This window comes from Columba livia, chromosome 1, assembly GCF_036013475.1.
Source record: "Columba livia isolate bColLiv1 breed racing homer chromosome 1, bColLiv1.pat.W.v2, whole genome shotgun sequence".
In the NCBI taxonomy this organism is placed as follows: Eukaryota; Metazoa; Chordata; class Aves; order Columbiformes; family Columbidae; genus Columba; species Columba livia.
The window spans coordinates 61,629,604-61,643,714 of NC_088602.1; the positions used below are offsets into that span (position 1 = coordinate 61,629,604).

Sequence of the window (14,111 nt, forward strand, 5' to 3'; positions counted from 1 at the left end):
ACATTACCTATTCAAACAGTAGCCTCTGTGTGTTTGCCAGCAAATCCTCTCTGTGCACAACAAACCTACTGTTTTAGCAAGTTACACAAGAGATTTTGTCCTCAGATTTTGTTGAACAGATTCCTTGAGAAGATTAATTTATTTTTATTAATATTTATAAAAAGGCTCAAAGAGATATAGGAAATAAACAGCAGAGATGCTCAATTTTAGAAGAACAGTATTTTATTAACTTAACGTACTAATCAACAGGAATATTCCACAAGTGTCTTTCTTGGTACACAACCACACAGTGAGTGGCCCAAACAGCTAAGCAGAAGGGCAATGTTCCTTACCAGGGAGGAGCTGCCTCCTTCTTTTGGCTAAGAGGTATAGTTGGACATGAATAAAAACATAACTCAAAGGCACCAAACCAAAAAAAAGACATGGTCAGGGATTCTGAAAGACTTTTGAGAGACGTTTTGGAAAAGGCAGCTTGGGCAAGAAAATGTCCATTACTATGTGTAAGGGAATATCATGCAAATAATCAAAGTGGACACTTAGGCTAATGTATGTCAAAACAGAGTTATGTTCACCTCACTGCTGTTGCACCTCTGGTATCCTCCCTGCCCTAGGAAGCATCTGATAATGAGGAGGAGGTTTGCTTCTCTGAGGAAAAATCATAGAATCATAGAATAGTTTGGGTTGGAAGGGACTTCAAAGGCCATCTAGTCCAACCCCCTGCAATGAGCAGGGACATCTGCAACTAGATCAAGTTGCTCAGAGCCCTGTCCAGCCTGGCCTGGAACATCTCCAAGGATGGGGCGTCTACCACCTCTCCGGGCAACCCATTCTAGTGTTTCACCACCCTAACTGTAAAAAATTTCTTCCTCATGTCTAGCTGGAATCTTCCCTCCTTTAGTTTAAGACCATTACCCCTTGTCCCAGTCCTTGCTTAAAAGTCTGTCCCCATCTTTCTTAGAGGTCCCTTTTAAGTACTGAAAGGCCACTATAAGGTCTCCCCAGGGCCTTCTGTTCCCCATGCTGAACAACCACACCTCTCTCAGCCTTTTCTCGTAGGAAAGGCGTTCCATCTCTCTGAGCATTTTCCTGGCCCTCCTCTGGACTACATCTTCCCTGTACTGATTGCTCCTATGTCTTATAGCAAGATTCCCATGAAACATCATCCATTGGGGACTGATAAGCTATCACCTGCCTGCTCTACACAGAGCAGAGCTGTGAGCCAAGGGCCTGCAGGTCTCTGCTTTCCCTCCCTGCCTGCCCTTGTTGGGAGAGCTGGTGGGTGGGCTGAGTCCATACCTGAAGGCTGCTGTCCCCAGCTCTGCAATCCCCAGGGCAGCTGCTCCTCCAGCCTGTGAGTTGCAGGGAGTTGGCCAACTGGAGCCAGACTGATGGATGTGCTGGTGTGAGCCCTACAGCTGTCATCCAGCCATTCACCCTTCTCTCAGGTTTCTCTGCCTTTGGTATGTTTGGAGCAGCTGGTGGGGGCACAGAGCGAACAGCTGCAGATTTGCCTTTCTCTTCCATCGTGACCAACTCAGGGCATATTAATCAGAGCAGGACTGGAAGGAATACATCTCGAGAGCTCCCTCTCTCTTGCCTTCAGTTTTCTGATACTGTCATCCTCACAGCTGACAATGTTCTTCTCCAGCATCATTTTTTGGCAGGAAAAATAGTACTGATGTGATCTTATGAAGAAGAGCCAGAAGAGTACAATACAAACTGCCTCGAGTCAGAGAGTAACTAAAAAAAACCACTTGTTGTTTAAACCCTGGACTTTAAAAATCTGCCTTTGGCGAGGAAAGCATTTCTTTGTGCACTGTGTACCTCTATGAACATGCCTAAGAATCAAGGGAAAGAAAAAAGCCTGTGAATAGGGTGGCAGCTTCCAACCCTCTATTTCTGGCACTGGGCTATGGATTATTTGTTGCAGAAGAGTAGCTAGTAACTCAGCTTTTAAAGCTGAGATAATCTGAGTGTGCCTTACTCCCTTCATGTGTCTGTTTCAAGGAGAGCATTTTTGAACTATTCAATCTGTTTTCCAACCATTGCCATTGTTTGCGACATTTCCAGAGAGCATCTTGGTGAGCTGCAGGGCTCCCAGCTTACAGGTGGAGAATCGCTGGGAAGCCAGGGGCTGCCAGTTCATCTGAGAAATAACACTGAGAAATAGCTATCAGACATCTATGGCTTGTAGCGATATGTTCGTTTGTACTGGTACCCTAGATGCTCACTACAGAGTTCTTTTACCTCCTGTATTAAGATCATCATCCTTTTTACTAATGCAAAGCGCTTTGGTGTTGGCTAACTACCTTGAAATAATTTGTAGTTTAAGATAATTTAAATAAAAATATTTATTTGCAACATACAAAATAGATTATCATTTCAAATATTCACACAAAATAAGGAAACAGCAAGAAACAACAGAAAAAGCAAAAATAGCTATTAATATGTTGATAAAACGTTGAAATCCAAAAAACCTCCATCCTTCTATCTGGCTGACTTGCTAGATTTTCTGAGTTGTTTGGTCAAGGGCACTGCTTTTTTCTGCATTACATCTCAAATGGCATTCAGCACATTACACCATTCCTGGTGATGAATGCCACCTTTTAGTGCTCATCTTTTTTTTTTTAATTATTTTTTTTGTAGGTCTGCAGAGGTCTCAGTCACATTTATACCTCTTTAGAGTATATCAATATGCTGCTTATACAGGATGCAGGTCTTGAACCTTCCCCTTTGGCATATCAGGAGCTACCCACTCTACTGCATAGGTCTATTATCAGCAGCTTAACTCAGTGAGGAAAATCTTCTTGACAGCCTTGTCACCCCAAGTCTCACTGTGAAACCTCCGTATCTACTGTGTCATATTTTTATATCACCTTTTACAGTGATGAACATATATCATGCCAACATTTAAGCAGGATTTTTGTACACAGCTCATTACCAGGTGTTGACTAAGACCAGGTACAAAGATGTTTAATCACTCTGAGGTGAGAATACCTATAGGTTAACTGATCTCCTAAGTTAGTCTTTGAAGGACCCTTTTTACTCACTTACTGTGCCAATTTTGAGGTATTCTAACTATGGTTATGCATTTTAGACTGAACTACAGAAAACCAGCTATATCTTGTCTTCTGCATTATGTATGGCATCCTAATCAAAAGCAGACAAAATTTAGAGGCACACCAAAAAAAATTATTAATATCACAGAGCTTTAGACCTTTCCATAATATTATTGATATGTTTGTGTGCTAAACACTTACAGCTTTTTTCATATGTATAAAGTCCATTTTTTAAATTTGCTTCTGATGATTAAATGCGTCCTAATATGAAATTGTCTTTAGCAAACACTCCAAATACATGCTAGTTTCAGACACTATAATTAGGTTTAGCAAATGCCAATGTTTTTTAGCAAATGTGGTTATTTTTCTCCTTAAAGCATAAGGAACTGAATTCAGTAAACCTATGTTAATGCAACATTTGATTTACGAAGATGGAGGACCCAGAAGTACTGATAGTAAAAGGTGCTGAGCCCTATCCACTCTTAACTTCAGCTAAGGACATAAGATTAGACCTAGAGTTGGTGAAAAAAATCACACTGATTTCTCTAATCAAATTAGCATTACCTACTACTGTGTTGCCTTTGAATTTGACAAAAATATCTTGGTAATAATAAGAAAAAATAGTTTTGTAATGACAATGGTATTAAGAAATGGAAAAATGCAGTCTCCAGTTAATACCAAGTTCAACAGGAGCATTTTTGAAAGATGTTGTGCAAATTAGTCTTGGTGTGCTATGCATAATCACTTATTTTTTTTTCCAAGATAGCTCATTTATGTCATTTTCCAATAATCATAGGTCATTCACTTTAAAAGACTTAGCTTTGCTCCCTTTGAAGACAATGACAGAACCCCTGCTGATTTTGAGGTTAAAGTCTAAGAATTCTGAAAGAATGGTTTATAGTCAGCACCAGCTTGTGTGGCTTTCTCCTACGGATTTATGGCGTTGAGTGGCAATCCTTGGAGATTTCAGCGTAATGTATTTTGTCTAAAGGGTTAAGGGTGAAATAACTTTCCATGTGGTTTGCCCTCTGCCAGGATGGGAAGATGCTGAATACTTTTTCTTTCTCAAGGAAAACTCCACTATAAATAAACAAAACAAAAAAAGCACCTTATAAATTGGTTGGAATGACGTGATTTAGCTCACTGAACAATTCTTCTTTATAGACAAGTTTTACTCCATTATGTTTGTGCATTTCTCTTTTGTTACCTTCTCAGGTGTCCTTTGCTATTTGAAATAAAAGGTAATTATTATTGTATTTCAAAGAAAAGAATATTGGAATAGTAACTACTTTTCTAATGCAGTGCTTGATTGAAAGAAGTGTTCATTTGAGAGCAAAGAACTGAATCTGCTGTTTGTTATGAGCAGCCAGCCATTCCAGTAAGAAAATAAATGCATTATTCTGTAAGAATAGGTTTCACAGGTTTTCATATCATTGGGGAATGAAATGTAAGATGAAGTACATTATTATAAACTAGAAAAACTGAGTTCCAGCAATCTGAATTTTCCCTAAATTTAGATATTGTGCTGACATTTATTGCTGCTCTAGTGGTATGTTCAGTAACTGTACAAAGCTGCCTTATTCTTTGCTTGTTCCTGTGTAAATCAGCTGCTCACTGAGTTGAGGAATTTTATCTTTGTTTTTCACGATTGTACAAAATACAGAAATCTGACCTGAATATTCTATTTATTTCTGTTTGGAGGAGCTGGTTGTCAAGACATCTTGCATTTGTTGATTAATCTTTGGCACTCTCCACACCATTCCCAGTCTATATTTGGGGAATCCTCCCTTTTTCTGCTCTTACTCATCTCAAGTGTGACCTGTCCACTGCCCACATGGGAGAAGTTCTATTCCACCATCTTTCTGATTGCCTCTGTTTATCACCTCACTGACTGCTCTTACTTTGACCTCAGATAATTTTATCAAAATTATATTGGTTTGCTGCTTTCTCAGTGTTGCTTGGACATCCCTATAAATTGCGGGCCTTTAGCAGTCATCTTACCATGTGTCCTGGTTTTGGCTGAGATGGAGTTAATTTACTTTTTAGTGGCTGGTATAGAGCACTGCTTTGGATTTAGTATGAGAAGAATGTTGGTAATACATTTTGGTTGTTCCTGGGTAGTCAAGGACTTTTCAGCTCCCCAGGCTCTGCCAGGTGCACAAGAAGCAGGGAGGAAGGAAAGTCAGGACAGCTGACCCAGGCTGGCCAAAGGGGTGTTCCTTACCATATGACTTTATGCTCATTAAATAAACTGGAGTTGGCCGGGGGACAAATAACTGCTGCTCAGGAATGTATGGGCTATTGATGTCACGAGTGGTGAGCAATTGCTTTGTGCACCACTTGTTTTGTATAATCTGTTTTTATTACGATTTTTTTCTCTTCCTTTGCTGTGCTATTAAACTATTCTTATCTCAGCCCATGAAGGTTGTTTTTCTCCTTTCCTATGCCCTCCTCCATCCCACTTGAAGCAGAGCGGGCAGCAAGCAAGCAGCTGTGTGCCTCTGTTTCTTAGGTTTTTTTATATACCTCTTTCATCCCTCCTCTTCTTCGCCTAGCAGCTGCCTAATTCTCGTCAGCTCCTTATTTATTCTCTACTAATTTAAGAATGAGATTTAACTCTACTATGTTTATGCTGAGTACAGTAAATTACGCATTTCTCTCTTGTTCACTGAATTTACCTTCTTGTCCATGTCATCTTCAAGCTATATCATGGTATCTTAGATTGTATCAGAAGTTTTTATCCTTATACCCTTTGATTCCATTGTAATTTTCATCAATTCAGACTCTCACCTGGTTTCTGCGTTTAGAATGATGAATTCCTTAAATGTTGATAAAAACAAAGTAAAAAGAGGAAATACATAAGTATGGCCATCAGAGACTGGAGAAGGTGCAGAATCAGTGAGCATCCCAGCTACATGTAGCTACACTGTGCATACCTGACAGCATTGTCGATTTCTTACAAGTGACCCATTTCTGCTCTGTGCTTCATTCATAAGAAAAAATTGGGAGCCAAGCATGCATTAACTAGTTGTGCTGAGTTGCATGGAGAATGGCGTGCAGAAAGGCCCTCAAAAAGTAGCAATATTGTATTTATTAAGAGATAAAAAGGACAAGAGAGAGATCAGAAAATAAAATAGGTCTTGGGTAGCCATTTTTGCCTAATTTTAGACTTTGCTTTCCAGATTGTCCTTGATATAGTTTAATAATATCCTATTTTGATTACAGTGTTTATATTGAAGTGTTTATATTGTATGTACAGAACTCTACTCAGTATCTTGTAATTTTGATTAAAACTTACATCTAAGATTTGTTCTGTTCTTGGTCTATAGCACTTGTCTGTGGTGCAAGTGTTTTGGTCTGGATTGTTTTTTTGGATGTCATGACTGGCTAATCAGGTTGGTTTTGTTGTTGTTGTTTTTTGTTTGTTTGTTTTTGTTTGTTTGTTTTGTTTTTCTTTCCCTTTGGAACACCTAATATTAGAGTTACCACTGAGATTACAAATTTCCACACCACCCTTCAGACCTCCAGACTTCCAGTCACATAAAAGTGTGATTATGTCACTTCTTCAGCTTTTTCAGCTGGCCAAGTTATTTTTTCCTAAATTAGAAACACTTTCTATCTTAACTTCTCCTGCAGTCCTTCCAAGTTTTCTCTACTTGTACTTCAAGATTTACTTTGATGTAGTAACATTTGCCCCAATAAAGGATATAAAAATTCCTCTGTTCTATTATTGGCTTTTTATCCATCCTCTAGTGTTGTCATTATTTTGCTCCTGGTTTACAAACTATGAACCAATTAGAAAAGAAAGAAGAAAAAAAAAAAGGCAATACAATGCAATGAGTCTTGACATTTGCTAATTATCAGGAGGATAACACCACACTTTTCATGTTGAACTGAATTGTTATCTTTGTCTATTTAATTCCTCAATACTATAAACTTAAAAAAGAAAAAGTCTATCTGATCATACTGATCATATAAGAACTCTCTACATGACAATTCATGGTTGTTTCCTCATTTTTTTCTTGTGTCTTGTGTTGTGATCGCTGTCATGTTTTTCTGCTTATCATTTTAACGTGTCTTGATAGTATCTTTTCAGTGTCGTAAGGGGCTTTTCATCTAAATAGTCTGCAGCTTCTCTCTGTAACATTTTTTCATCAACTTTAGTAGGAAATCTAATTTTCAAAAATGTGTGCACAGATTGTAATGAAGAAATTAATTATCGAGTCACTACTGGTGCTAAAGACAGGACTAACAATATATGAGACTACTGTGATTTCTTTCTTGTATCTGGCCTTGCTATTACTTTCTTCTGGGCTCTCCCACCATGAATAACAGCTTCTTCATCTCATCCAGTTAAGGAACTGTTAGATAGGTCTACATATAACCTAAAAATGGTCATTTTGGGTATGGGAAGAAGCAAGTTGTTCTCTCAAATGGCACATAACTTCTACTGGTAATTTTGCAGACTTCGTCAGTACTGTGATTTTGATCTACTCTTTCCAAACCATTAAAAAATAACTATGAATTAGTACACCCATATATTATACATTGAGTTATAATAGTAAATGGAGAAGAAAAAGGGTTTTTTAACTTTTCTTATTCTGTAAGGGTTCAATCCAGTGGTAGAACAGGAGGAAGACTGACTACTTCCTGAAAAATCAAGGCATTTCCAGTGAAATGGGAAAGGAGGAAAGTATGCAGAGGCTGGACGAAGAGAAGAAGAAAAGCTGTCTAGTTCTCTTGGAGTCAACTACACTCTGAGTGGTTGATTGATTGATTAGATTTGGTTTGCTGCAGATATCTACGGAGTAAACCTCATATCCTTCTTACAGGCCAGTTCATTTGAAAATTTATTCAGAAAAACTGCCATGTTTTGTTCAGCTGTAATGCATGTAGAGAAAATTAATATAGCGTCCTGCTTGCCAAGTATCTGCATCTGCTATAGCTTGTCCCTAGCTTCCTGATGAGCATACGACTACCAGATGTTATCTGAAGACTGGCTTGTTGGCAGCTCTATAGCATGGCCAAGGACTGATTGCTAAGCAGTATTGCTTGTCAAAATATATGAGCAATGTTAATGTTACTCTGCATTCCATTTCTTTGTCTGCCGTCTTAAACCCATAAGTAGTGCAATGAAATTGTAACATCTGAAGGAATACAGCAAGCTTTGTTGCATTGAATGAAAATGGCATAAACAGGGAGCATCTGTCATGTTTTTAAAAATGATAGTTATGGTGTTTTTCTCATTATTCAAATTGCTTTCAGATAGTTCTTCATTTCTCTATCAAATCTTACAGTCATATGTACAGTATAAAATGCTAAGATGTTAAAAATATTAGATGTTCAGTTGTTTGCAATACCAGAAGACACCGGAAGGCTAACAAAATATTTATGTGACATGAATACAATACCGCATGTCAGGTCTTGGCAGCAAAACCTTATTTTAAGCAGTGTTTTTGTTTGCTAGATTATTGTAGGAAACATTTCACAGGTGCTTGTTCTAAGACAAGCTTTGAGCCTTGGAAGTTGAAATGTGGAAGCATTGTCTACTCTGAGATGATGATCCATACATGTGTTTAGCTTAAGCCAAATAGCTATCCTAGTGATGACTGACCATTTTCAAGATGCTATCTAAAAAAATCGGTACTTTCATCGAATGCTGGATTTGTACACAGCATGAAAGTGGCTGTTTTCTTCCTGTAGGGAGAGGTGGCAAAGATTTTTTTTGTTTTCCAGAAGGGCTAAATGTATCTTGTTTTCTGACCTTGATTCTCTTTTATCACTATATTTTGTGAACTAGATGAAATCAAGTACATCAAACTCAGTGTTTTAACACCAGGTTTAAAACCGGCTCGATCTTTGTCCCTCAGTCCAAGTACACTCGTGCCTCTCTGTAGACTTCAACACTGCAGTCGCCTTGAAACTGGAGGGGCTGTGAGTGAAAACATGCCTATATTCCCTAATGTTCAGAGAAAGCAGTTTACAGTGCACTTAAATATACTCCAGATATAGTTGCACAGTTTGCACAGTTTACACAGTTGGTTTCTAAGTGTTATTCATATCTCTTGGTTTTTCTTTCATAATTCCTTTTTTATTGCTGGAGTTTAGTCAGGAGAAAATACCTAGCATGACTAATACCCCTTTTCTTGTGAATAAGCCAATTGTACAATTGACTTTGTAAAATCACTGACAACAAAATACTCCCTCTGTTATTCTCATCTCAGAAACCTAAATTTTTTTGTTTGTTCTCACACTTGAAATCTTTGTTTATGACATGAACATCCACCACCATGAGTACTGCAATTTCTTCTCTGTCTGTTCTCACTCTACTTTACAGCCTAGCAAAAGGTTGAAGTGGAAACCATGTGTCTTTCCTACAGGTGAATCACATTTTGTTGTCTTCAGCATCCATATTCTGGCTTCCTTTTACCTCAAGTTTAGCTACCACTTTTCCTCAAGGTTCGTGTTGTCTCTGCACTTAGAGTTATGCCTTGTTCTCATTTCTCTTCGTTCTCCGTTTCATTCCACTTACTCTGCCCAGTGTTTTCATTCTACCATTTCCCTGAGACCTTTCCTCCTTTCTCATTTGTGTGCTGCTTTAGTGCTACCCTTCAACATGTGTCAGAACTTCCTGCTGACAGCAATATATATACAATGTTGTTTTCTTTCTGTTTAAATTTCACTTATTTTGCAAAGCCCACTGATGATAATTACCCATGTAATAAAACTAAATATTTTACATATTTTTTTAAAGCACATGATATTCTAAAATGAAAGGCCTTTTGAGGTACCCATCTGCCAGGTGTCACCTGTTGAAAAGTTGGTGCCTTTTTTTTATTCCCCTGCAGGCTCTCATTCATACTTGAACAGCTGACCAGATGTTTTTGGCACACGGACTCCTGGAGAAGGGAAGAGCACACAGTGCCCTACTGCAGGTGCATATGTGCCACCCCATGGACTTAGACAGTCTAAAGATCTGAAAGGAGAAATCCCCAGCTATGGTATAGCATTGCAGACCTTCTCTTATCAAACAGCCCCATGTGCTTCTCTGCTTACATGGTCTAGGTGTGTCAGGAGAGAAGATATCTGAGATGTGTTGGCTGTATGGACAGCAGATCTGTTCCTAGTAAGCCTCATGTAAACATGAAATCAACAGCTTGCACCGTTCAAAAGTCTGTCCTGCACCTTGAGTCTCTTTAATGGACTGTAGAATCATAGAATAGTTTGGGTTGGAAAGGACCATCAAAGGCCATATAGTCCAACCACCTGCAATGAGCAGGTACATCTGCAAGTAGATCAAGTTGCTCAGAGCCCCGGCCAGCCCAGCCTTGAATGTCTTCAGGGATGGGGCATCTACCACCACTCTGAGCAACCTGCGCCAGCGTTTCGCTACCCTCATTGTAAGAATTTTTTTCCTTATATCGAGTTGAAGTCTGCCATCTTTTTGTTTAAAACCAAAACCCCTTGTCCTGTCATAACAGGCCCTGCCAAAAAGTCTGTCCCCATCTTTATTATAGGCCCCCTTTATGTATTGAAAGGCTGCAATAAGGTCTCCCCAGAGCCTTCTCTTCTCCAGGATGAACAATCCCAACTCTCTCATCCTGTTCTCACAGCAGAGCTGTTCTAGCCCTCTGATCATTTTGTAGCCTACTCTGGCCCCTCTCCATCAGGTCCATGTCTTTCCTGTACTGAGGGCTCCAGAGCTGGTCACAGGACTCCAGGTGCGGTCTCACCAGAGCAGAGGAGAGGGGCAGAATCACCTCCCTTGACCTGCTGGCCATGCTGCTTTTGATGCAGCCCAGGAGAAAGTTGCCTTTCTGGGCTGCAAGTGCACATTGCTGGCTCATGTCCAATCTTTCACCTACTAATACCTCCAAGTCCTTGTCTGCTGGGCTGTTCTCACTCTCTTCTTCCCCTAACCTGTGTCGATGCTGGGGCTGGCCCCAGACCCACGTGCAGGACCTTGCACTTGGCCTTCTTGAATTCTCTCTTGTTCGTTGCAGGATGGAGTATACAGTTTAACCTGTCACCTAAATGCTACCAAGTTGCACCATACTGAATTTTCATTGTTACAATTCTATCGATATATATATATTAAGATCTGAAACGAGACGTTGTCGGGGATTGGCTCAAGGAGCACGGACATGAGTCCACCAAGCAACTGTACGAGCAGAGCCCATTTTAGTTGACATAAGTAGGCCTTAGTTAGCTTGTATATTAGGCCGTGGGAAAGGGGGGAATGGAAAAGTACTAACTAAGGCAGGGTCAGGATATCCTTGAAGAGATAAGAGTCAGAAGAATGCGGGATGCGCATAGCTAGCTAAACCCAAGTAGGTGGAGTAAGTAAATGTAACCTTTTAGTGCTTAGCCTATTAGATAGAGACAAGTATGCATAATTATGGTATTTGGTATAAATGCACGCTATCTCGGGCAATAAAGTTGAAGTATGCTTTATCACTCATATTGAGTCGGCTGCATTTCTTCCTCCGTCCGCTCGGGTCTGGAACTCTGATGGGATTTCTTCCCGCAAGACGTTTCCAAATACTTTATCTCCACATTTTGTTCAAGCGAAATCAGAAATGTTTCTTCTTCCTTTCATCTCTGTCTTCAGAAAAGCATCCTTTGTCCATTGCTCCCATTCTCCAGAGTTTACCAAGAGTCCTCCTGGTTTTAGCCAGTGTGAGTTGGTGGAAGCGTGATGTTATTGGACATGGCAGTCTGTCGGCATGACAGTACCACCAGAGATGAACCTGTCAGGAAAGTCTCCACCAAAAAGTATTGCTCAAAGAGCTTTCTGTCAGATTACTTGACACTTGCCCATGAACTATAACTAACATTGCCTCTTAAAACACACTGTATGTTTATTTTATAAGCCATATGGCCCAAACTGGCCTAGTGTTATATAGGTGTGAAAGAAAGTGTGGAAGAATTTAATTACTTTGGACTTCTGAGCTTTACAGTAAGAAGTTTCCATGGTAATATAATTACCGTATTGTGTTTAATATAATTCATCTCTATTTCCCCTGGTTATTCTAGATTTTTTTTAAATCTTTCTTTTGAAAAGTGATGTTTTCAGAAAACAAAACAAAAAAACCCTAAAACATTATTCCTGTAAAACTATTGTTGTGCCTATTATACCTGAAACCAGATTTGAAATATGTGCCTGTTAGGAGCTGAAATATTTCACCTAAGGGTTTTGCTAATGGATTGCTGGAAGCCTGTGAATATATATCTTTCTGCTCTTGTGGGAACTTTGCAGAATAGTTAAGAGAATCTGAATTGGTAATCCTCACTAATGAGTTAGGCCCTTTTCCCTTTGTAGTCCCCTTAACACTTTGTACCTGTTAAAATTGGTAGGTATACAAAATAGTGGATAGAACCTTTCAGACCAATAAATATTTAAATATGGCTGGGCTATCAGTTTCCCTTTACAAGAGCTTTCACTGAGTGAAGTGATGAATGTGTTAAGAGTGACACATGGTAAGGAAATGTAAATCTTCTCTGAGTGTAGTTATCTAAAATTATAGTTAGATTTTATAAAAATTTTACTGTAGTTCTGCTGTAGATTTCTCAAAGAAGTGTGTAACCCAATTCCTAGGTGATTGTTCTTGGAAAAGTAATGCAGGAATTGTGCTCAGAGGGTGATGCAGCCTGGGTGTTTAAAATACAATGCAGGTCTGCCTTTTGTGTGCCCTTAATCCGAAACTGGGTAATGCGTCAGTATACATTGACTTGTTATCTTGCAGTCTGTTAAATAATTGTATGGACTTGTTCTTAGTGATGCATTTTCTTAGGCATTTTGTCTTACAATCAGTGATTAAAATATCATTAGATAACATGAAGATAATTATGATATAAAGCATGCAGAGATTGCAGTTTCTCCCTTCTGACATAAATATTGTGTGAAAAATATGCAATGTAATACAAAGAAAGGACAAAATAACAAATCAAGGAATGTACACACAGGCATTATTTCCTAGCTCAATTTAAATGAGTTCCTGCACAAACCAGTCTGAGGATGGCTGTGAGCTTGATCCTGATTTTTACCTTACAACATACTGAAAAAATGATCTGTGATGGTAAAGGTGGTTATTTTTGGCAGCCTATATCAATTTCCTATTCACACAGCAACTGGTGGCAAGTAAAAATAATCCTGTTTCAGTACCAGCTAAGAATCTGCTCACATTTGGCACATGAACACCATGCACAAATAAAATTTAAGATCCCTTGCTCTGCTATTTCAATCGAGCTCACTCATCAAGCTTAGTTTGCTGCCATTTGAAAGCTATTGAAAAGCCATTAACTGGCAGGACTGTGAGAGCCGCAGTGCAGCAGCACACCTCAGTGCTGGAAGAATGTGGCTGCAAGTGCACACCAATTAAATCTTTCTATTTCTGGAGATGTGGGATTAGAAGCGGTGTCAATCAATCGTGCTACAATAGCACGTGCAGTAGTCATGGTTCAAGACGCACAGGGGTTTACTATAACTCCAGCGGTCGGGTGAGGATGACTTGGAAGCCTCTGCAAGATCCTGGAACAGAAACTGCGTTAAATAATGTATTCTGAGGTATACTGGATACCTGAGGAAGGGCTCTAAATAATGCATTTTCTGGGCATGACAGTTGTAGCAGAAGAGAATGCTGAAACCTGTAGCGAGACTACAGCCTGAGATGAAAGAATGTCTCATTACCATTTTATCAAATGCTGTAAGTAACAAAATGGTTATTTTGATTTCAAAACCATCTTTTTCATTTTCTGAGGTGTGTCTTTTCAATGCGCATGCAAAGGTCGAAGGCAGATGCTGCATGATGCCAACGTGGTAGTGGGGAAGGGGAGCTTTTACTTTGCATGTGAATATGCAGGCAGAGCACAGTGTTTCTTTTTCTCTTCTGTTCAGAGGCAACTTCATTGTGTGTGTGATAAAGCTGTCATTCTGAAGTTCATACTGATGGGTTTTTAAAACTTTTGTTTAAATTAATCACCAAAGACAATAATATCCAGAAAGAAGAAATGTCATTCATAGCATTATATTAAAGACGACTGTAAGGACAA

At 39.2% G+C, this 14,111-nt stretch overlaps 1 protein-coding gene across 3 annotated transcripts in view; it reads left to right on the forward strand.

Annotated features, from left to right (window-relative positions):
* MYO16 (myosin XVI) overlaps window positions 1–14,111 on the forward strand; it is a 385,805-nt gene that overhangs the window by 64,819 nt on the left and 306,875 nt on the right. Inside the window, exon 1 of one of the 3 annotated variants that reach the window (XM_005509047.4) lies at window positions 13,502–13,765. The exons of the other annotated variants lie outside the window; for them this stretch is intronic. Coding sequence (XP_005509104.2) covers window positions 13,738–13,765 — 28 coding nt within the window. The 5' untranslated portion in view covers window positions 13,502–13,737. Of the gene's footprint in view, window positions 1–13,501; window positions 13,766–14,111 lie in introns of those variants that run through there. 3 annotated transcript variants of the gene reach the window in all.